We start from the raw sequence: 24,718 nt of genomic DNA on the forward strand, positions 1-24,718 counted from the left end.
ACACTGGAATATTACTCAGCCATAAAGAAAAAGTGTGAGATCTTGCTGTTTGTGGCAACATGGGTGAGGTGACCTAGAGGGTATTATGCCAAGTGAAATAAGTTAAAGACAGATACTGTACAATTTTACTTGTATGTGGAATCTGAAAAACAAACACAGCAAAACAGAAACAGGCTCATGGATACAGGAAACTATTAGTTACCCAAGTGGGGAGGAGCTGAGGAGTGGGCCAAAGAGGTGAAGGGGGGATTAAGAGGTACAAATTTCCAATTATAAAATAAGTCACAGGGATGCAATCTATAGCAGAGGGAATATAGTCAGCAATACTGTAATAACTTTGGTGACAGATGGTAACTAGATATTGTGGGGATATATTTGTAATGTATAAAAATATTGAATCACTATGATGTACACCTGAAACTAAGAGGATACTGCATGTCAATTATATTTCAATTTTTAAAAAGTCACAAAAGATTAAGAAGGATATCATATGTTGAAAACAGGTTTACTATGGAGAGAAGATATAACAATTATAAATAAGTACATACCTAGCAGTATAGTACCAACATACATGGAGTAAAAATGGGCAGATTCGAAGAGAAAAACTTGTTCTACAATAATGGGTATAGACTTCAATACCCAACTTTCTATAATGGATAGAGCAGCCAGACAGGAGAGCAAAGGAAATACACAACTTGAACTATACTATATATCAGCTGTGCTAATAAACACACACACACACACACACACACACACACACACACACACACCCCTCACACACATACCACTGCCCAACAACAGCAAAATATATATTTCACCCAAGTGTGCCTAAAACATTTTCTTTTTTTTTTTTTAAAGATTTTATTTATTTATTTGACAGAGAGAGACACAGTGAGAGAGGGAACACAAGCAGGGGGAGTGGGAGAGGAGAAGCAGGCTTCCCGCAGAGCAGGGAGCCCGATGCGGGGCTCGATCCGAGGACCCTGAGATCACGACCTGAGCCAAAGGCAGACGCTTAACGACTGAGCCACCCAGGCACCCCTAAAACATTTTCTAGGATAGACCATATATTAGGCCACAAGTAAGTGTTAATGAATTTGAAATGATTGAAATGATACAAAGTAACTTCTGATCACAGTGGAATGAAAACTAGAAGTGAACAGCAGAAGGAACTCTGGAAAATTCACAAATATGTGGAAATTAAGTAGCACACTCAAACAACCATTCTATCAAAGAAGAAAAATCACAAGAGAAAGTAGAAAATACATTGAGACAAATGGAAGTGAAAACTAGACATACTAAAATTATGGGATACAGCAAAAGCAATGCTTAGAGGGAATTTCATAGCTATAGATGCATGATGTAAAAAATAGAAAGATCTAAAATCAGCAACCTAATTACACAATTTAAGAAGAGCAAACAACCCAAGCTAGAAGAAGGAAGGAAATAATAAAGGTTAGAGCAAAGATGAGCTAAAATAGAGAACAGAAAAATGGTAGAGAAATCAACAAAACTTAAAGCTGGTTCCTTAAAAAGATCAACAAAATTGACAAACCCTTATCTAGATTGACTAACAAAAAACTCAAATTACTAAAATCAGAAATGAACTTGGAGACATTACTGTCCTTTTTTTTTTTTTTTTTAAAGTAAGAAGGGTGATAAGGGAATGCTAGGGCAAGAGAACAGCTGTATGCCAACAAATTGGCTACCCAAGGTGAAATGGATAAGTTTCTAGAAATGCACAATTTATCTAAACTGACTCAGGAAAGAACAGAAATTCTGAATAGACCTAGGAATACTGTAGATATTAAATCAATAAAAAAACTCTCCCAACATAGAACAGCTCACAACCAGATGGATTTACTTGTTAATTCTACCAAACATATAAAGAAGAGTTAACAAAATGTTTCTCTATTCTGAAATATTAAGACACTTCCTAACTCATTCTATGAGGACAGCATTACTTTGATACTAGAGGTCTCAGACAAAGACACTGCAAGAAAAGAAAATTACAGGCTAATATCCCTTATGAGCACAAGATGCAAAAATCTTCACCAAAATATGCCCAAAGCTAATTCAGCGTATTAAAAGGGTTGTACTTCTTAAGCAAGTGAGATTTACTCCCAGAATGCAAGAATGTTTCAACATATTAAAATCAATTCTGTAACATACCACATTAGGAGAATGCAGGATGAAACCATATGATTATCTCAACTAATGCAGAAAAAACATGTGACAAAACTGAACCCCCTTTCATGAAAAAACACCCAGCAAACTAGGAATAGAAGGGAACTTCCCAACATGATTAAGGTCATATATGAAAAATCCACACTAACATCAGTGTTAGTGGTGAAAGACTGAATGCTTTTTTTCTGAAGAACACGAAATCTGAGATAAGGATGTCAGCTTTTGCCACTTCTGTTCAACACGGTACTGGCAGTTCTAGCTAGGATAATTAGGCAGAAAAAGAAAAGACATCCTATTGGAAAAGAAGTAAAATGATCTCTTCACTGAAGACATTCTCTCATATCCATAAAAACCTTAAAATCCACACACATAAAAAAATGTCAGAGCTAAGAAATAAATTTCGCAAAGTTGCAGGATACAAAATCAACATAGAAAAAGTCAGTTTTATTTCAGTACATTTTCAAAAACTATCCAAACAGGAAATATATATATTTTTAAGTTCCAATAAAATAAAACCCAAAGAATAAATTCCAATAAAATTCCAATTTATAATAGCATCTAAAAGAATAAAACACTCAGCAATAAATTAACCAGGGAGGCAAAAGACTTGCTCACTGACAACTATAAAATATTGCGGAAATTAAAGAAGACCTAAGTATATGGAAAGACTTTGCATGCTTATAGACTGGAAGACTTAGTATTGCTAAGATGACAGTACTACCCAAAGTGATTTATAGATTCAAAACAATCCCCATCAAAATACCTTTCATGCCTTTTTTTTTTTTTTTTTTTTACAGAAATAGAAGAGACTATCCTAAAATTCATTCGGAATATCATAGGATCTTGAGTCTTACAAAACAACAAGTTTGGAGGAGTCACACTACCTGATTTCAGTACTTAGTACCAAGCTACCAACAGTGGCAACATAGGTTCTCACTGACATAAGAATAAATACGTAGATCAATGGAATAGAACTGAGAGCCTGAGAAAAAAGCCTCACATATATGGTCAATTGATTTTTGACAAGGGTGCCAAGACCATTCAACTGGAAAAGGACAGTCCATACAATGGTGCTTGGACAACTGGACATCCACACTAAAAGAACATGTGAAATAAATGAAAAATTAGAAAGTCTCTGAAGAAATAAGAGTTACAGTGAATAAGTATATGGAAATTTCAGAACTGAAAAATACATACCTGAAAGATAAAGCTCAGTAGATGGGCTTACTAGCAGATTAGAGGTAACAGAAAAATTAGTGAACTAGAAGATAGAACAATAGAAATTAGCCAGTCTGCACAACAGGGAGAAAATATACTGGGAAAAAATAATGAACAGAGCCTCAAAAACTGTGAGAATATAACAAAATATCTAACATTTGTGTCATTGTAGTTCTGGAAAAAGAAGTGAAGGTAGGCAGAGGGTGAAAAAATATTAGAAGAATTAATGGCTGAAAACTTCCCAAATTTCACAAGAGATGTAAACCTACAGATTCAAAAAGCTTGAACATATGCCAAACATGACAAACCCAAAATGAAGGAAACATCTTGAAAGCAGCCAAAGAAAATGCATTTCTTATAAGGAAAAAGCTATTGGAATGGTAGTAGATGTCTCATCAAAAACCACAGAAGTTAGATGGAAGTGGTGTGATGTTCTTTAGGTGCTGGAAGAAAGGAACTGTCAATCCCAAGTCCTGTACCAAATAAAAATATCATTCAGGAATGAAGGGAAAATCTGGACATTCTCAGATGGAGAAAAACAGAATTTGTCTCCAGGAGCGTGGACAGAGGCAATTTTATAAACAAGGAAACAATAAAAGAGGGAACCTTGGAGCATCTGTGTGCAGTAAAGAGTTAACATAACAGGCTTGAGACTGCTATTCTTAGGAAATCCTGCTTGCAAGATTATCCTTTGGCTGACATTGGGATCTTGCATTTCTGGAGGGTTAGCACCATTCTCAGAACTGATAAGAATGGTTCACTGTGCCTAAAAGTGTGCAAACTAGGGTTTATGCTGAAAGTGCCTTTGTGACCAGTCCCCACTAAAAAAGTTGGGCACTGAGCCTCTAATGAGCTTCCTTGTTAGACAACATTTAACACATGTTATCACAAGTCCTTGGTGGTGGAGTTAAGTGGGTCGTGTTGTTACTCTACTGGGAGAGGATTCTTGGGAGCTTGTTCCTGGTTTCCTTTGGACTTTGTCTCGTACCATTTCTCTTTTGCTTTGTATCCCTTTGTAGCCATGTGTACAAAACTATATGATGAGTCTTACAAGTCCTAGTGAATATCAAACCTGGGGGTGGTCTTGGGGACCCCTGACACAATCAGGAAGAAAGAAAACACAGGAAAAATAGGGGTAAATATAGGAGGCACTCTTCTTACACATGAATTTTCCAAACTAATTTTGATGGTTGAAGCAAAAATTATTACACAATATGATGTGATTCTAAATATGTAGAAAGGAACTACTTAAAATTACCAGAAGGGCAAGAGGATGTAATGGGAGGTAAAGTTTCTATACTTCATTAAACTGGAAAATGATGATACCAGTAGACTGATTAGTTATGTGTACATAATGTAGCTCCTAGAGTAACCACTAAAAATGCTGTACAAACACAGAAATCCCAAAAATGTGGAGGTGTGGGAAAACCAGAGATAAGGAATAAACTGGACCACCCTGCCCTAGGACCTCGCTGCCATAGGCGTGGGGGGGTGGGTGTCTTTCTTATGATAATCACCTATGAACAACAAAGAATAACCAGACCCTAAAAAGAAAGTAAGCCATTGAAGGTGTTATCACTAGTCCTTGCTCAATGGTGATATCAGTAGAAATGTTCAAAGGATTTAAGTTCCCTGGTTAGCTTTCTATAAAAGACCAAGCCTAAAGGCCCTCGTTGGCAACCCTGTCAGGACCCCTCTCACTCTTGAGAGCTTTTTCTATATCTTCATTTAATAAACTTCTATCGCTTTACACACACACACACACACACACACACACACACAATGCTATACAAAGAAATACACAGAAAGCACTGGATAAATCAAAATAGAATTATAAAAAAAAAAAAAAAAGTCCAAGTAACCCAAAAGAAGTCAGTAAAAGAAAACGAAGCAAAAAGAAAATGGTCTAAATACACCAACCAAAAGAGACAGACTGGCATAGTAGACTAAGAAAAAAAAAAAAAAAAAAAACACAACAAACCCTATATTCTGTCTAAATGAAACTTCAGATATTATCACATAGGCAAGTTAAAAGGATAAAAAGAAACATGCAAACATTAATCAAAGGAAAGCTGGAGTGGCTTTATTAAATCAAGTAAGGCAGATTTCAGAGCAAGGAAAGTTACCAGACACAGGGTGATAAATGGTCAATTCCAGGAAGACAGTGATCCTTAATATGTATGCATCACATAACAGTTTCACCATATGTGAAGAGAAATAGACAAATCAATAACTGGGAGACTTCAACACCCATCTCACAATGATGGAAATACTAGACCCCAAATCAGTAAGAGTCTGTCATTACCATCAACCACAGAATCTAATCTTTACAGAACACTTTACCCAACAATAGCAGAATACATATTCTTTTCAGATGCTCACAAAAACATACACCAAGATAGACATATCCTGGGCCATAAAACATAAGAATTTGTTTACCTTAACAAAAGTAAAGAACTGATACGAGGTGTGTTCTCTGACCACAATGGAATCAAAATTGAAATCAGTAAGAGAAAGTTGACAGAAAAGTCTATAAACACTTACAAAATAAAGTACACGCTTTTAAATAATCCATGCATCAAAAATGAAGTTTCAAGGGAAATAAAAACATACATGAAAGAGAATGGAGAAGAAAATACAGTATATCAAAGTATGTGGAATACAGCAAAAGCAGTCCTGAGAGGAAAACCTGTGGCACTGAACATATGTATTAGAAAAGAGGAAGAGTCTTAAGTCAATAAGCTTCTACCTCAGGAATCTAGAAAAATAAGAGCAAAATAAACCCAGAGGAAACAAATAGAAGGAAATAATAGTGATAAAAGCAGAAATCAGTGAAACTGAAAATAAATAGAATAGAGAAAATCAGTTAAAGAGCTACTCTTCTGAAAGCAATAACATTGAAACAACCTCTAACAATACTAAGAAAAAAAAGAGTAGACACAAATCACCATATCAAGAACGAAACAAAGGGCCGCCTGGGTGGCTCAGTCGGTTAAGCGTCTGCCTTTGGCTCAGGTCATGATCCCAGAGTCCCAGGATCGAGTCCCGTGTTGGGCTCCCTGCTCAGCAGGGAGTCTGCTTCTCCCCCATCTCATGCTCTCTCTTTCTCTCAAATAAATAAAATCTTAAAAAAAAGAGAGAATGAAATAAAGGCTATCACTACATACTCTGAAACCACCAAAAGAATATTCACCCATAAATCTCACAACTTAGACAAAATGAACTGCTTCCTTGAAAAACACAAACTACCAAAACCCACCCAATTTGGAGTAATTTGAACAGCTCTGTAACTATCATGAAATCTACTTTGCAATCTAAAAATTCCTACAGAAGAACTCTATGGGCCCAGATGTTTTTACTGTGGAATTCTGCCAGATCTTTAAAGAAGACTTAACACCAGTGCTACATGATTTCTTACAGAAAATAGAAGAGGAAACACTTCCCAATTCGTTCTATGGAGAAGGTATTACATTGATATCAAAATAATTATGTGCTGTTACCAAGTACAATTTACTTTAGGAATGTAAGACTAATTCCATATTTGAAACTTAGTGTAATCCACCATATTAACAGACTAAAAAGAAAAACCACATGATTGTATCAGTTGATGCAATAAAAGCATTTATCTCACAGAATTCAATAACCATGGTGGAAAAAAAAGTCTTAGAACAAAAGGAATGCAGGGGAATTCTATTTGAGTAGGGACATCTACCAAAAAAAACTATAAATTTTTTTTTCCTCAGTCAGGCCTTTCTTGGCCACTTATCTAACATTTTTTTTTATTGTTGATGTATACATAATATAAAATTTAGTGTTTTAACCAATTTTAAATGTACAGTTCAGTGGTATTAAGTACATTCACACTGTTGTGAAACCATCCCCATTTTCCATCTCCAGCACTGTTTCATCTTCGCAAACTGAAACTCTGTCCATTAAAAACTGACTCATTCCCCACTCCTCCCAGCTCTTGGTAACCTCTATTTTACTTTGTCTCTAAGGTCTGTGTACCAGCTATAAGTGAAATCAAACACTTTTTGTCCTGTGACTGGCATATTTCAATTAGGTAATATTTTCAAGGCTAATCCTTGATGTAGAATGTATCAGAATTTCCTTGGTTTTTATGGCTGAATAAAAGCACATTTTCTTTATCTGTTGAGGGACATTTGAGCTATTGTGAATAATGCCATTAAGGACGTTGGTGTACAAGTATAAAGTGGTAGATAGCTAGGAGTGGAATTGCTGGGTCATAGGGTCAGTTGTACATTTAATGTTTGAGGAGCTGGTGGACTCTTCCACAGAAACGACACCATTTTACATTTCCCACCAAAAATGCACAAAGGTTCCAGTGTCTCCCCACACCCTGCCAGAACTTGTTCTTTCCCTTTCCTTTGGTAATAGCTATCCCAGTGGGTATGGCATGGCATCTCATTTTGGAATAGTATTCTTAATGCTGTGAGACATAACGCTAGGATTCCTCCTTATGTCAAGAATAAAGCAAGGATGTCTGCTTTCACCACTCATTCTTTATTATGCTAGAAGTAATGTAATAAAGCAAGAAGAGGAAAGAGAATGCATACAGATTTATATAAGGGAAGAAATAAATCTGTTCCTATATGCAGATGCCATGCTTGTCTATGTAGAAAATCTCAAGGAATCTAGGAGGGAAAAAAATCATAGAACTAAGTGAGTTCAGCCAGGCTGCAGGATTTAAGATAAACATAGAGACAGTTGTATCTCTATGTCCTAGCAATGAACACAGTGTCGCTGAAATTAAAAATATAATACCATTAGAAGTACTTAAAGAAGTTCTTAGGTGTCAATCTAAAAAAAACATATATGGATTTGTATGCTGAAAACCACAAAATGCTGATGAAAGAAATTAGAGAACATCTCAGTTAAATGGAGAGACATACCATGTTCGTGGATTTGAAGAGTCAACATAGTAAAGATGTTAGGTCTCCTCAAATTGATATAAAGGTTTAATGCAAATCTTATCAAAATTCTAAGGTTTTTTTGGTAGATACATATTAAGATTCTAAAATTTATATGGAAAGGACATGTCTTAGAGTAGCTAAAATAACCTTTAAAATGAAGAATAAGGTGGGAGGAATCGGTCTAGCTGATTTCAAGACTTACTCTATAGGTAATCAAAACTGTGTTTTTGACAGCATCATAGACATAAGATCAAGAGAAGAAAGGAGAGGACCCCTAATTAGATCCATGAGCAACATGAGAAGGGGATTAATAGTCTTGAACACATGGCACTAGAGTTTGGGTTAAAAGCAGGATCCGTGAATCTCACCAAGGTGCCCCCACACCAGCATTCTTCCTGGTTAGTGGCTTAGGTTAGGTTGACTAGTGCATGTGGCTGGCTTCTGGGTGAGCAGGAATGTGTTTGTGTTTCAGGCATTAATGGCCTTCAGGGATGTGGCTGTGGCCTTCACCCAGAAGGAGTGGAAGTTACTGAGTCCTGCTCAGAGGACCCTGTATCGGGATGTAATGCTGGAGAACTACAGCCACTTGGTGTCACTGGGTAAGGACGGCTTGTCTCAGGTCTCAGACTGCCTGTGGGCACCTTAAGATTTTATGTAACAGCCACCATGCTTTTGGCTCAGAAAGAAAAATAGTATTTTCTCTATGCCCCCAGAGAATGTGTGGATTCTGTAGAGTTGAAAGAGTAAAGGTGTCTTTGGGAGGGTATGGTCTGACACTGAATTGCCAGGCCTTTTCTGAGGCTGGGCCCGTCCTCCAAAGTGATTTTACCTCAAATTTGGGAATACTAGTATTCACTTAACCACAGAGGAGAATTAGTGTACTGCCTTTAGATCTGGGATCCCCCCTCCCTTTAGTCGTCATTTCTCAGCACTCAGAGAGCCTTTGCGCACCCTCTGCTTCCCTGCCCCCTTTTGGGTTATTGCATTCGCCTGTTGACTGAGTTCTGCCATACCTCTTAAATCACTAACCCAGGGTCCCCTTGGTTTCTTTCCCTTTGAGTAGGAATTGCCTTTTCCAAACCCAAACTCATCACACAGCTGGAGCAAGGGGATGAGCCCTGGAGAGAGGAGAGTGAATGTCTTCTGGACCTTTGTCCAGGTGAGTGGGAAGCAGTGGGCAGATGAGGAGACTGGGCTATGAGGCGCTCAGCAGATGAGGAAGGAGAGCCCATGAACTTCTGGGGAGGGCTTTTCTCCAGGCCTCCCTTCCATGCCATCCCGCTCACCCAGAGAGGGCTTCCCTGGCAGCCTCATTCCACTCTCCACTGGTATCTCTTTTCCAGCACCTTTTCTAGTTCTCTGATCTCCCCGTTCTTGGGCTTTTGTTGGTTGGCCTAATATTCTGCATAGCATTTGCCCTCAGAGACTAAGTCTGCTGCCCTTGGGAGACACTGTCCAGTTTCTGTTCTTAACCTGGTAACTTCTTAGTGCATCGGTTCTACCCCATAAATCCCCATAACCTTGTTTCTTTTATGATGGATTATTTAAGATTACAACAGGATGTGTAGAATTGTATGATGAGTGCCTGTTGTGTACCTTCCCTGTGGTCTAAGAAACAGACCTTAAAGACCAGAAAACTGTCCCTGCACCTTCCCTGGTGCGTTCTGCTTCTCCACCGCACCTGAGAATCCAGTTTCTGCATTAGCATTCTCATTGTGCCTTAATCCTTTTTTTCCCATCCGATGGTTCCTTCAACCATGTAGGGTTGTTTTGCATGTTTATAAACTTCCTTGTATATAGTATTGTATACTATATACATCTTTCTGGAAAATGCTTTTTTACTGACTTTATGTGAGAATCATGTTAAAATGTGTAGATCTAGTTTATACTTTTAAAAACTTATATTGATTCCCTTATATGAATATTTCTATTTAAATGCAGTTGAATTATCAGTTCCCTTTTGGACATTTATTTCCAATTTTTGGTTATTAAATAATGCCACTATATATTTTTGTTACTTCCGTGGAAACAAGGGCAAGTTTCTCCAGGATGCATACCTAGGAGCACAGTAGCTGGTCGTTAGGCCCGGGTAGCCTAGAGGTTCTTGTTCCACATCCTTACCAATACTAGGTATTGTCAGACCTCATTTTCCACTCATCTCTTCCCTTTGCAGTGAAACCTCAGAGGGGCTTTGCTTTTCAGGGAGCAGGAGTATCTTTTCCTATGTTGTTTGGCCATTGGTATTGACTCTTCAGTGATTTGTCTGTTCAAAGAGTTTCCCTGCTTTTCATTTGGGTTGTTTCTGTTACTGATTGTAGAAATTCCATATAAATTCAGGGAACATTCACGTCTTTAATGCAATGGGAATTAATTTTATGTGAATGTCTAGAGGTAAGAATACAAAAATTTTTTTCCTGATTTATCTTTTTTATTCTTTTATTTTTAACATTCCTGGCATTTTATTTTGTTTCTAAATACAACCATGTATCTGGACTTGTACTTTATACCTAACTCAGTGCTTTCGTCTTTAAGGGGAACTATTATATAAGCTATAATTATGGTATAACATAAACATATGGTATAAGGTATTACAGTATAATAGTTAAGGGATAATTATGAGATATATAATCAAAATATAATTGACTACACATATTTCTTTATTTAAGATTTTATTTATTTGAGAGAAAGAACGAGAGAGAGTGAGTGAACATGAACAGGGGTGAAGGGGGGCAGAGAGAGAAGCAGACTCCCCGCTGAGCAGGGAGCCCAACGTCGGGCTTATCCCAGGACCTTGGGATCATGACCTGAGCCAAAGGCAGACGCTTAACTGACTAAGCCGCCCAGGCGCCCCTAGACTACACATATTTAAAGCATAAAATGTATAAAGTTTTGATATATGTACACAACTATGAAACCATTGCCACAATCCAAATACCAAGCATACCTATAACCTCAAAGTTTCCTTGTGCCTTATTATAATCCCTATCTCCTGTCCCTCCCTGTCTTATGCCCCTCTCCTCCTCCTCTCTATACCCAGGTAACCACTGATCTGCTTTCTATCATTATAGATTTGTTCACATTTTCTAGAATTAATATAAATTGAACAATACAGAATATATACCAGATTCTTTCACTCAACACAGTTATTTTGAATTTCATCCATAATGTTGTGTGTATCATAGTTCATTTCTTTTTATTGCTGAATAGTATTCCATTATATAGATACCACAATTTAACAATTCACCTACTGAAAGACATTTGAGTAGTCTCCAGTTTTGACAAATACAAGTAAAATGAGTGTGAACACTCATGACAAGTCTTTCATTTCTTTTAGATAAATACTTAGGACTGGAAAGGCTGGGTTATAGGATACGGTGTATATTTAGCTTTTTACAGAACTCAAAAACTGTTTTCCAAACTGGCTATACCATTCACATTCCCACCAGCAGGGTATGAGGGTTCCAGATGCTCCACATCTTTGTCAAAACTTGGTATTGTTATTTTAATTTTGGGCATTCACATAGCTGTGTAGTGGCATCTGTGTTTTCTTGACATTTACCTAGTGACTGATTATGTTGAGAATCTTTTCATGTGCTTATTTGCCATCTGTATATATCTTTGGAGAAATGTATTCTTGAATCGTTTGCCCATTTAACAATTTGGTTTCTTTTTTTTTTTTTTTAATTTTATTTTATTACGTTATGTTAGTCACCATACAATGCATCATTAGTTTTTGATGTAGTGATCCACGATTCATTGTTTTCATATAACACCCAGTGCTCCATGCAGTACATGCCCTCCTTAATACCCATCACCAGGCTAACCCATCCCCCCCACCCCCCTCCCCTCTAAAACCCTCAGTTTGTTTCTCAGAGTCCATAGTCTCTCATGGTTCATTTCTCCCCCCGATTCCCCTCCTTCATTTTTCCCTTCCTTCTCCTAATGTCCTCCATGCTATTCCTTATGTTCCACAAATAAGTGAAACCATATGATAGTTGACTTTCTCTGCTTGACTTATTTCACTTAGCATAATCTCCTCCAGTCCCATCCATGTTGATGTAAAAGTTGGGTATTCATCCTTTCTGATGACCGAGTAATATTCCATCGTATATATGGACCACATCTTCTTTATCCATTCATCTGTAGAAGGGCATCTCAGCTCTTTCCACAGTTTGGCCACTGCGGACATTGCTGCTATGAACGTTGGGGTGCATATGGCCCTTCTTTTCACTACATCTGTGTCTTTGGGGTAAATACCCAGGAATGCAATTGCTGGGTCATAGGGTAGCTCTATATTTAATTTTTTGAGGCACCTCCATCCTGTTTTCCAAAGTGGCTGTACCGACTTGCATTCCCACCAACAGTGTAAGAGGGTTCCCCTTTCTCCACAACCTCGCCAACATTTGTTGTTTCTTGCCTTGTCAATTTTTGCGATTCTAATGGTGTAAGGTGGTATCTCAGTGTGGTTTGGATTTGAATTTCCCTGATGACTAATGATGATAAACATTTTTTTTCATGTGTCTGTTAGCCATTTGTATGTCTTCTTCGGAGAAGTGTCTGTTCATGTCTTCTGCCCATTTTCTGACTTGATTATGTGTTTTTTTGGCTGTTGAGTTTGAGAAGTTCTTTATAGATCTTGGATACCAGCCCTTTATCTGTAGTGTCATTTGCAAATATCTTCTCCCATTCTGTGGGTTGCCTCTTTGTTTTGTTGATGGTTTCCTTTGCTGTGCAGAAACTTTTTATTTTGATGACCTCTCAAAAGTTCATTTTTGCTTTTGTTTCACTAGCCTTTGGAGATGTATCTTGAAAGAAGTTGCTGTGGCTGATGTCAAAGAGGTTACTGCCTGTGTTCTCTAGGATTTTGATGGATTCCTGTCTCACATTGAGGTCTTTCATCCATTTTGAGCTTATCTTTGTGTATGATGTTAGAAAATGGTCGAGTTTCATTCTTCTGCATGTGGCTGTCCAATTTTCCCAGCACCATTTATTGAAGAGACTGTCTTTTTTCCATTGCATATTTTTTCCTGCTTTGTCCAAGATTATTTGACCATAGAATTGAGGGTCCATATCTGGGCTCTCTATTCTGTTCCATTGTGTATACATCTGTTTTTGTGCCAGTACCATGCTGTCTTGGTGATCACTGCTTTGTAATATAGCTTGAAATCAGGCAAGGTCATGCCCCCAGCTTTTTCTTTTTCAGCATTTCGTTGGCGATTTGGGCTCTTTTCTGATTCCATACAAATTTTAGGATTGTTTGTTCCAGCACTTTGAAAAATGTCATTGGAATTTTGATCGGGTTGGCATTGAAGGTCTAGATTGCCCTGGGTAGCATAGACATTTTAACAGTGTTTATTATTCTGATCCATGAGCATGGAATGTTTTTTCATCTTTTTGTGTCTTCTTCACTTTCTTTCATGAGTGCTCTGTATTTCCTAGAGTATAGATCCTAACCTCTTTGGTAAGGTTTAGTCCCAGGTTATCTTACGGTTTTTAGTGCTATTGTAAATGGAATCATTGCTCTAATTTCTCTTTCTACAGTTGCATTGTTAGTGTATAAGAAAGCAACTGATTTCTGTGCATTGCTTTTGTATCCTGCCACATTACTGAATTGCTGTATGAGTTCTAGTAATTTGGGGGTGGAGTCTTTTGGGTTTTCCACATAAAGTATCATGTCCTCTGCGAAGAAAGAGAGTTTGACTTCTTCTTTGCGAATCTGAATACCTTTTGTTTCTTTTTGTTGTCTGATTGCTGTTGCTAGGACTTCTAGTACTGTATTGAACAATAGTGGTGAGAGTGGGCATCCTTGATGTGTTCCTGATCTTAAGGGAAAGACTCTCTTTTCCCCAGTGAGGATGATATTCGCTGTGGGTTCTTCATAGATGGATTTTACTCTGAAGAGTTTTAGTCAGGAAAGGATGCTGTATTTTGTCAGATGCTTTTTCTGCATCAATTGAGAGGACCATATGGTTCTTCTCCTTCCTCTTATTAATGTGTTCTATCACACTGATTGATTTGCAAATGTTGAACCACCCTTGCATCCCGGGGATAAATCCCACTTGGTCGTGGTGGATGATCCTTTTAATGTATTGTTGGATCCTATTAGCTAGGATTTTGTTGAGGATTTTGGAATCCAGAATCATCAGGGATATCGGTCTGAAATTCTCCTTTTTGATGGGGTCTTTGCCTGGTTTGGGGATTAAGGTAATGCTGCCCTCATAGAATGAGTCTGGAAATTTTCCTTCTATTTCTGTTTTTTGAAACAGCTTCAGGAGAATAGGTATTATTTCGTCTTTGAATGTTTGGTAGAATTCCCCAGGGAATCCATCAGGCCCTGGACTCTGGTTTTTTGGGAGGTTTTTGATCACTGCTTCAATCTCGTTACTGGTTATTGGCCTATTCAGGTTGTCGATTTCTTCCTGTTTCAGTCTTGGCAGCTTATAGGTTTCCAGGAAGGTCTCCCTTTCATCCAGATTGCTCAGTTTATTGGCATATAGTTGTTGATAAGAATTTCTAATAATTGTTTCTATTTCCTTGGTGTTAGTTGTGATCTCTCCCCTTTCATTCATAATTTTATTAATTTGGGTCCTTTCTCTTTTCTTTGGATAAGTCTGGCCAGTGGTTTATCGATCTTATTAATTCTTTCAAAGGACCAGCTTCTAGTTCATTGATCTACTGTGTTTCTGGTTTCTAAATCATTGATCTCTGCTCTAATCTTAATTATTTCTCTTCTAATGCGTGGCTTAGGCATCGTTTATTGCTTTTTCTCTAGTTCTTTAAGGTGGAGAGTTAGTTGGTGAATTCGGGATTTTTCTATTTTTTTGAGTGAGGCTTGGATAGCTGTGTATTTCCCCCTTAGGACTGCCTTTGCAGTATCCCATAGGTTTTGGACTGATGTGTTTTCGTACTCATTGGTTTCCATGAATTGTTTAAGTTCTTCTTTGATTTCCTGGTTGACGCAGACATTCTCGAGCAGAGTGGTCTTTAGCTTCCAAGTGTTTGAATTTCTTCCAGATTTTTTCTTGTAATTGAGTTCCAGTTTTAAAGCATTATGGTCTGAGAAGATGTAGGGAATAATCTCAGTCTTTTGATACTGGTTTAGATTTGTGACCCAGTATGTGGTCTGTTCTGGAGAAAGTTCTATGTGCGCTCAAGGAGAATGAGTATTCTGTTGTTTTAGGGTGGAATGTTCTGTATATATCTATGAGGTCCGTCAGATCCAGTGTGTCATTCAAAGCTCTTGTTTCTTTGTTGATTTTCTGCTTAGATCTGTCTGTTGCTGAGAGACGAGTATTGAGGTCTCCTACAATTAACGTATTGTTATCAATATGACTCTTTATTTTGGTTAACAGTTGGCTTATGTAGATGGCTGCTCCCATGTTGGGGGCGTAGATATTTACAGTTGTTAGATCTTCTTGATGGATAGACCCTTTAAGAATGATATAGTGTCCTTCTGTGTCTCTAACTACACTCTTCAGCTTAAAATCTAATTTGTCTGATATAAGAATTGCTACCCCAGCTTTCTTTTGGGGTCCGTTGGCATGGAAGATGGATCTCCATCCCTTCACTTTCAGTCTGGATGTATCTTTAGGTTCAGAATGAGTCTCTTCTAGACAGCATATGGATGGGTCCTGTCTTTTTATCCAATCTGCAACCCTGTGCTGTTTTAAGGGAGCATTTAGGCCATTCACATTCAGAGTGATTATTGAAAGATATGAATTTATTGTCGTCATGTTGACTGTGAAGACCTTGTTTTTATAGATTGTCCCTGTAAATTTTTGTTCTATATCACTTTTTGGATCTTTCTCCTTTTATAGAACCCCCCCTTAATATTTCTTGCAGGGCCGGCTTAGTGGTCACATATTCTTTCAGTTTCTGCCAGTCTTGGAAGCTCTGCCTCTCTCCATCCATTCTAAATGACAGCCTTGCCGGATAAAGTATTCTTGGCTGCATGTTCTTCTCGTTTAGTACCCTGAATATGTCTTGGCAGGCCTTTCTGGCTTGCCAGGTCTCTGTGGATAGGTCTGACCTTATTCTGATGTTCCTCCCTCTGTACGTAAGGAATCTCTTCCCTCTAACTGCCCTTAAGATAGTTTCCTTGGTTCTAAGATTTGCAAGTTTTACTATTACATGATGGGGTGTTGGCCTGTTTTCCTTGATCTTGGGAGGGGTCCTTTCTGCGTCTAGGACACAAATGTTTCATTCTCCAGATTAGGGACGTTCTCAGCTATGATTTGCTCAAATATATCTTCTAGTCCCCTCTCTCTCTCCACCCCCTCAGGGATTCTAATAATTCTGACATTGGAATGTTTCATGGTGTCACTTATTTCTCTGATTCTATTTTCATGGATTCTGAGTTGTTTTTCCCTGGCCTCCTCTCTTCCCTTCTTGTCTATTAATTTGTCTTCTAGATCACTAATTCTTTCTTCTGCCTCGCTTACCCTAGCTGTCAGATTATGTAGTTTAGATTGGATCTCATTGATAGCATTTTTAAGTTCTGCCAGTTCAGCTTTCATTTCTGCCCTTAGAGACTCTATGTTGCCATTAATCAATTTCTCCATTCTCGCTATTGTCTTCACAATTGCTACCCTGAATTCCATCTCTGACATCTTGGTTATATCTGTATCCATTTGTAAATCTGTGGCAGAGGTCTCAGTCTCTGAGTCCTTCCTATTTTGGGGGTTCCTCCTCCTAGTCATTCTGTTGAGGGGTGTTTGAGGGAATGTACAGAGTCCAAATTATTGACCACAACCCAAGCAAGATGCACCTGTTTTATAGGGACCTTAGGGTTGTCAGCCTCTTGTTCTCCCCGCCTGTCTTCTGGGCGAGGGGCCTGCCGTGCTGTTACTCAGGCAACCCTATTTGGGCAGAGTTGCCCTGCCCCCTGTGGCAGGGGATGGGCTCAGTGAAAACCGGTTTTCTGGGGCTTTTGTTCTCTGGCGGCTTTCCCTGGTGGCTTACCGCATCTTTGCCGAGAGTCAGAGCAGAAGAGATCGTTTCCAACCCTCTGCCTCAGAGCAGAGAGATGACAGTCTGTTCTTCAGTGAACTCTCCAGGCCACACTATCTCCTTTTCTGTTTGTGCTGCTATAAACTGTAGCGTCCTGGGTTGTGCGCCCCTCAGCAGCGCTCCCAGTCCTCGCCTCCAGGTTGGGGCACGTCTCTGCCCTTTGTGCTTCTAAAACCGCTAGCCGCCCCCAGTTTGCCCGCACGGCCCTGCTGCTCTGGGTTTCAATCCGGGGGTCTGCCCAAAGTCCTTTCCCTGCCACTGCCAATCTGCGAGTCTGTGCCCAGTCCCCAGCACAGGAGGCTATCGCTTACCAGTGGTGTAGGGTCCCCACAGCTCCCTCCTCCTGCCGTTTATCTTCTGATATGTGCCCGCAGAATCATGGCTTCCCACTTCATACCTCAAAACCAACCCCCTGCGATATTCTGTTTATAGAGATCCAGATATATCTTCTTACATCTCAGGCTGATTTCGTGGGTGTTCAAAGTGGTCTGGTAGATATCCAGCTCAATTCCGGGGGCCAGCTGGAATAGGGTCCCCTACTCCTCCGCCATCGTTTCCTCCCCCCCTCATTCTTTTAATAGTGTCTTTCAAAGAGGAATTCTTAATTTTGGGAAAGCTTATATTCAGTTTTTTATCTAATGATTTTACTTTTGGTAGTGTATTTAAGAAATCTTTGATCTAAGTTGAAACAGATTTTCATATATTTTTTTCTTTTAGAAGTGTTATAATTTTTGTTTTATATTTAGCTCTATAATCTATTTTGAATAAATTTTTATACTTAGTACCAGCTCTGGATTTAAGTATATTTGTTTGTTTTTGCATACAAATGCCCAAATTTTCCAGCACCATTTATTGAAAAGGCAACCTATTCTTTATTGAATTGCCTGTTTACCCTTGTGGTAAATTAGTTGACCAGATGTATATGGGGTCTATATTTGGACTTTCTCTCTCTTTTTTTTTTTTAAGTTGGCTCCATGCCCATTGTGGAACCCAATATAGGGCTTGAACTCACAGCCCTGAAATCAAGACCTGAGCTGAGATCAAGAATTGGACACTTAGGGGTGCCTGGGTGGCTCAGTCGTTAAGCATCTGCCTTCGGCTCAGGTCATGATCCCAAGGTCCTGGGATCAAGCCCCACATTGAGCTCCCTGTTCAGCAGGGAGCCTCCTTCTCCGAACTCTCCCACTCCCCCTGCTTGTCTTCCCTCTCTCGGTGTGTCTCTCTCTGTCAAATAAATAAATAAAGTCTTAAAAAAAAACAAAAAAAGAACTGGACACTTAATTGACAAAGCTACCCAGGCATCCCTGGACTCTTTTTTTCCCCCCACTCCTTTCTTTGTCTGTCTTGATGCCACTACTACATAGTCTTGATTAATGTAGCCTTATAAGTCTGGAGCTCAGTATAAATCTCCAACATTATATCCCTTTTCAATTTGTTTTTATTATTCTAGATTCTTTGCATTTCCATATGGATTTTAGAGTCAGCAATTTTCACAAAAAAAAGCCTACTGGGATTTTGATTTGGATTGAGTTAAATCTACCTCATTTTGTGATAATTTACATGTAATTAACACTGTATTACTCAATATGTGAATGCAGTATATGTCTCCATTTTTATGGGACTTCTTTTTGTCAGCCTTGTTTTATAATTTTTAGTACACAGGTCTTACACATCTCTTGTCAGATTTAGCCCTCTCTGTTTCATATTTTTGATACTATTTAATCTATTTTAAAATTCAGTTTTTAACTGTTGAAAGTACAGAGAAATAAAATTAACTTATGGATAATGATCTTATATCTGGTAAACTTGCAAAACTTACTTTTTAGCCCTAGTAGCTTTTTTGGTAAATCCTATAGCATTTTCTATATAGATGATAATGTTATTTGTGAATAAGTTTTACTTCTTTACATTCAGTATATCTTTCATTTCTTTTTCTTGCCTCATTGCACAGGCGAGACCATCCAGTGCAATGATGAATTTAAATGGTGAGAGTGGACATCCTTTCCTTGTTCCTGATCTTTTGGGGAATGCTTTCTCCTAAGTGTAAGTTTTATAGCTCCCCTTTATGAGCACAACAAATTTTTATTCCTGTTTGCTGAGAGTTTTTATTGGGAATGGATGTTGGATTTTGTCAAATGTTTTTTGGGCATCTTTTGAGGTGATCATATGTGGGGTTTTTTAGTCTTTCATTTTTTTTTAAGTTTTTTATTTTAATTTTAGTTAACATACAGTGTTATAGTAGTTTCAGGTGTACAATGTAGTGATTCAGGAATTCCATACTTCACCCTGTACTCATCTCAGCAAGTGCAACCTGTTTTTTTAATGTTTCAAGTTTTATTTAAATTCTAGCTAGTTAACATATAGTGTAATATTGGTTTCATCACTTACATATAACACCCAGTGTTTATCACAAGTGCCCTCCATAATACCCATCACCCATTTAGCCCATTTCCTACCCACCTCCCCTCCAGCAACCCTGTTTGTTCTCTATTGTCAAGAGTCTCTTATGGTTTGCTTCCCCTTTTTTTCCTTCCTCCTGTGTCCATCTGTTTTGATTCTTAAATTCCATATATGAGGTAAATGACGTTTTTTTTTTTAAAACAGCCTTTTATTTTTGTTAACACAATGCACTGACCTTATTCAGATTTCACCAGTTTTACCTTCACTCTTTTGTGTGTGTGGAGTATATATTTAGTTCTATGAAATGTTATCCCATATTCCTGTAACTGCCACTATATTCAAAGATACAGAACAGTTACATCACAGGCATGCCTTGTGCTGCTCTTGTATAGTCACAGCCAACTCCCCCCGCCCTCCTCCCCCGTCTTCCTCTGCCAACCACTAATCTGTTCTCTGTCTCTATGATTTTAGTTACTTCAAGAATGTTATATAAAAGAAGTCATATAGTATGTTACATTTTGGGAATGCCTTTCAGTGTAGTTCTCTTGAGATCCACCCAAACTTAGTATGTACCAATACTTCATTCCTTTTACTGATGAGTAGTATTCCATAGTATGAAAGTACCTCAGTTTGTTAAACCATTCACCCACTGAAGGACATTTGGATTGTTTTGTTTTTGGCTATTATAGATGAAGGTGCTTTGAACATTTCCATACAGGTTTTTGTGTGAATATAATGTCTTCTTTCTGGGATAAATGGTCAAGAGTGCAGTTGCTGAGTCACATGGTAAATAAATGTTTAGTTTTGTAAAAAAGTGCAATACTCATGGGTACACCATTTAAGTTCCCACTAGCAATGTTTGAGTGATCGTTTCTCCACCTTCTTGCCCGCATCTGGTATCAGCACTACTTTTTATTTTGGCCATTCCAGCAGATTTCTAGCAATATCTCCTTGATTAGTAAGAGTGATGAGTTTAGTGTAAGCAGTTCCTCTCAGGGAGAGCTGGATAGCTGAGCATATCTGAGTAAGAGCTCTGTATTAAGGCTTTACTCTTCTTGGAAAAGAGACTGGTATTCTCCCTATGGGTAGGTAAAGAGCTTATAAGGCCCTGGTCATGGGTGGCTGTTGCTGTCATTTTGTTAGGTCTTCATGGCATGTCCTTGCATTTCTGTTCATTCTCTTTACTTAGACACCCTCTATCCCTCAAGAGTGGTTGACAGGTGTTAGTGTGTCTTAAGATCTGATCTGACCACTGAGCGGACCTGGCAAAGACAGTCTAACAAGTGAGAGGAAAGGGACAAGTCTCCTCCTGGGTTGGCTCATGTGGGTGGTTGGCAGGCAGAGACCCATGGACTCAGGTCTAGGGTGTCCACCTAAGCATCTTCAGATACCACATCTTAAGAGGGCAATCCCTAGCATTTCATCTCAGCTAATCAGAGCCATGAAAAGTGGTTGACCCTGGGAGCAATGGGTAGATGTGTATCATTACCTAGAGTACTGTATTTCTTCTATTTAGGTGGAATTTACTTACAGGAAATGCAAAATCTTAAGTTTGCTAGTGTATGAGTACAAACAATTTGTACATCTCTACAACCCAAACTTTATCAAACAACAGATTACTACCATCCCAGATAGCTCCCTTCTGGCCCATCCCAGTAAACCCTCAACCCTATCCCTCCGAGGTGTCACTGGTCTTGATTTTATTTTATCATAGATTAATTTTTCCCACTGTACAATTTTGCATGAATGGAATCATACATACTCTTGTGTAGGCTTCTTTCAGTATAGTTTCTGAGCTTCATCCATGCTGTTGCATACATCAGTAGTCTTTTCCTTTTTATTTATTTTTTAAAGATGTTATTTATTTATTTGACAGAGATACCGAGAGCAGGAACACAAGCAGGGGGAGTGGGAGAGGGAGAAGCAGGCTTCCCACCAAGCAGGGAGCCTGATGCGGGGCTCGATCTCAGGACCCTGGGATCGTGACTGGAGCTGAAGGCAGACACTCAACAACTGAGCCACCCAGGCACCCCAATTTTTTCCTTTTTAATGCTGAGTGGCATCCCATCACATAAATATACAACTGTTTATACATTCTCTTTGGTAGACACCCTAATGGCTTCTAGTCCTTAGTTATTGTGAAAAACTTGTTATTGGTATTCTTATGCTAGGTTTTTTGTTTTGGTAAACCTATGTTTTCATTTCCTTTAGATGAATACCTAGAGTAAGTTTGGGTGTATTAGTTTCCTAGCCTTGCTGTAACAAATTACCACAAACTGAGAGGCTTAAACAAAAGAAATCTACTCTCTCACAGTTTAGAAGATGGGAGTTCAAAATCAACCTGTTGGCAGGGTTGGTTCCTTCTGGAGGTTCTGAGGGAGATCTGTTCCTCACCTCTCTCCTGGCTTCTGGTGGTTGCTGGCAATCCTTAGCATTCCTTGGCTTGTTGCTGTGTCACTCTAGTCTGTGCCTTTCTTCCTTCTATGTATCTCTGTATCCAAGTCTCTCTCTCCTTGTAAGGATGCCAGTTGTTGAATTAAGACTCACCCTAATTTAGTATGACCTCATCTTAACTTCATCACATCTGCAAACACCTGATTTCAAAATAAGTCCACATTCACATGTTCCAGGTAGACCTGAATTTTGGTGGGATACCATTCAACCTGATACACTGGGTCACTGAATTTTGGTGGGATACCATTCAACCTGATACACTGGGTCACAAGGCTACAGTATATGTAGTTTTATGAGAAGTGACCATTTCTCAAAGTGGTTGTACCATTTTTCACTTCCATGAACATATGAGAAGAGAGTTCCTATTGTCTCACATCCTGACAGTTTTCATCATATCTGTGATGGATATGTAGTGCTATCTAATGGGGGCTTTAATTTCAATTTCCCTGATGGTTAAGTGTTGAGTACTTTTGCTTTTTGATCATTCACATATATATCATATACCTTACTTTGTGAAATAGCCATTCAAATCTTCTTCCAGCTTCCAGTTTGTTGCATTTTTAAAATTGTTGAGCTCTGGGAGTTCTTTATTAATTCTGGCCACCAGTTCTTTGTCATATGTACATTTGCAAAAATTTTTCTTAGTCTGAAACTCTTCTGTTTATTTTTTTAAGTTAATTTTGATGAGCAGATGTTTAATTTTGAGGAAGTCTAATTTTTCTTTTAAATTTTTATTGTCATGAAGATAATCTATATTTTCTAAATGCTGTATAGTTTTAGCTTTTACATTTAAATCTGTGATCCATCTTGAAATAACTTTTGTGTACAGTGTGAGGCAGGGATCAAGGTTTTTCTCATTCATATAGATACCCAGTGGCTCTAGCATCATTTGCTAAAAAGACTTGCCTTCCCCTCCTTAAATTGCTTTGTTGAAAATCCAGTGACTGGCTAAGGGTGGGTCTGTTTTACACTTTCAGTTTTATTTCTTCCCATTAATAGGCCTCTCCTTAACCACACTGTCTATTACTGTAGGACCATCAGAAGTCTTGAAGTCAGGTAGTGTAAGTTTTTCTTTTTAAAGATTGCTTTGGGTAATGTAGGTCCTCTGCATTTCCACTTAAATTTTAGGATCAGCTTCTCTTTAAAAAAAAAAAAAAAAACAACAAAGGAAAAAAAGGGAAAGGAAAAAGAAGGGAAAGGAGGCAGCAAGGGAGGGATGAAGGAAAAACGGAGAGAGAAAGAACACCTGGGTAGTGTTTACTATTGAAATTTTAGTGTACCTATAGATAATTTACATCTTATCAAGTCTTGTAACCCACTCTTTAGATCTTTTAAATGTGTGTGCTAATAGGGACATTTATAGCCTGAAGTGCTTGTATTAGAAGAGAAGAAAGGTCTATGATCAGTGACTTAAGCTTTTTACCTTAAGAAGTCACGGACATGGCATATTATGAAAGTTGTCCGATCTCCAGGGATTGTGATTAATGTTGAAAACATCTCCCTTTTACTTGTGCACCAATGTCACAGAATTCTGAAACTTGTTTGAAAGCAGTGAAATGCCCAGCATGCCTTCTCTCAAGGGCCAGTGTCTAAGACCATTCACTTAACCCACAGCTATACTTTTCATTCCTCAACAGCAGCTTCAGAAGGAAAATTTTCTTTAAGGAACCATTAGGCATTGATTGTTTTTTTCTCTTTCTTTTGTAAAGTTTTGAGTTCATGTACAATTACTGAAGTATTTAGTGGTCTAAAAAGTCACTTAGCACAAGAGCAGTTGGAGATTTTAACAGAATTTATGAACTGCTTAATTTTCTTTTACATCCTAAAAAATGTTACGATTAACCATTCTGTTGGTAAAATTTTATTTTTTATTTTTATTTTTTAAAGAGGGGGAGAGAGAGAAAAAGAGAGGATGGGGGAGGAGCAGAGGGAGAGTGAGAGCCTTAAGCAGGCTCCACACCCAGCACGGAGCCTGATGGGGTGCTTGATCTCAAAACTCTGAGATCATGACCTGAGTTGGACGCTTAACCAACTGAGCCACCCAGGCACCCCTGTAAAATTTTATTTTTATTTCTTTTATTCTAGAACTTCTGCTTGTTTGAAAGCATGTTAAATTTTAGATTCCCAAGGTGGGCATTGTAATTCTAAACAGCTTTTAGTTAAAATTTGCCACATTACTAGATAGGCATGAAAATTATGATAAAAAAAGAAAAAAACATTATGATGAATGAAGCTATGGCTTCCATAAGTGATGCTAACTGTATTTAAATCAGCCACCATATTTAATAGGGAAGACACACAGAAGTGCTTCCTCCACACTGAAAGCTTTATCACCCAGTGGGGATATAAGCAAGCCAAGGAGAAGGCAGATGGAACACTCTGGTAAGTTACTCCATCTCTTTCTTGTAGGAAAAAAAAATCACTAAAGAAATCTGTAGTAAGTTACATAGTTATTTTTATTTAGATTTATTTAAATTCCATTTAGTTATCACAGTGTTATATTAGTTTCAGGTGTA

The 24,718-nt window shown here is 38.3% G+C and overlaps 1 protein-coding gene across 12 annotated transcripts in view; it reads left to right on the plus strand.

The window, feature by feature from the left end:
• Positions 1-24,718, plus strand: part of ZNF169 (zinc finger protein 169) — a 67,036-nt gene that overhangs the window by 24,894 nt on the left and 17,424 nt on the right. For 4 of the 12 annotated variants that reach the window (XM_078062151.1, XM_078062150.1, XM_036113709.2 and 1 more), the window contains exons 1-3: positions 8,894-8,938; positions 9,403-9,498; positions 19,300-19,391. The exons of 1 other annotated variant lie outside the window; for it this stretch is intronic. Coding sequence is in view for 7 of the 11 variants with exons in the window: in XM_036113709.2 (XP_035969602.1) it covers positions 19,331-19,391 (61 nt within the window). In the remaining 4 variants the exon portion in view is untranslated. Of the gene's footprint in view, positions 1-2,984; positions 6,869-8,809; positions 8,939-9,402; positions 9,499-19,299; positions 19,392-24,718 lie in introns of those variants that run through there. 7 more of the 12 variants (XM_078062147.1, XM_036113706.2, XM_036113710.2 and 4 more) reach the window with 5 other exon arrangements.

Source organism: Halichoerus grypus, chromosome 14 (assembly GCF_964656455.1).
Source record: "Halichoerus grypus chromosome 14, mHalGry1.hap1.1, whole genome shotgun sequence".
NCBI classification, from domain to species: Eukaryota; Metazoa; Chordata; class Mammalia; order Carnivora; family Phocidae; genus Halichoerus; species Halichoerus grypus.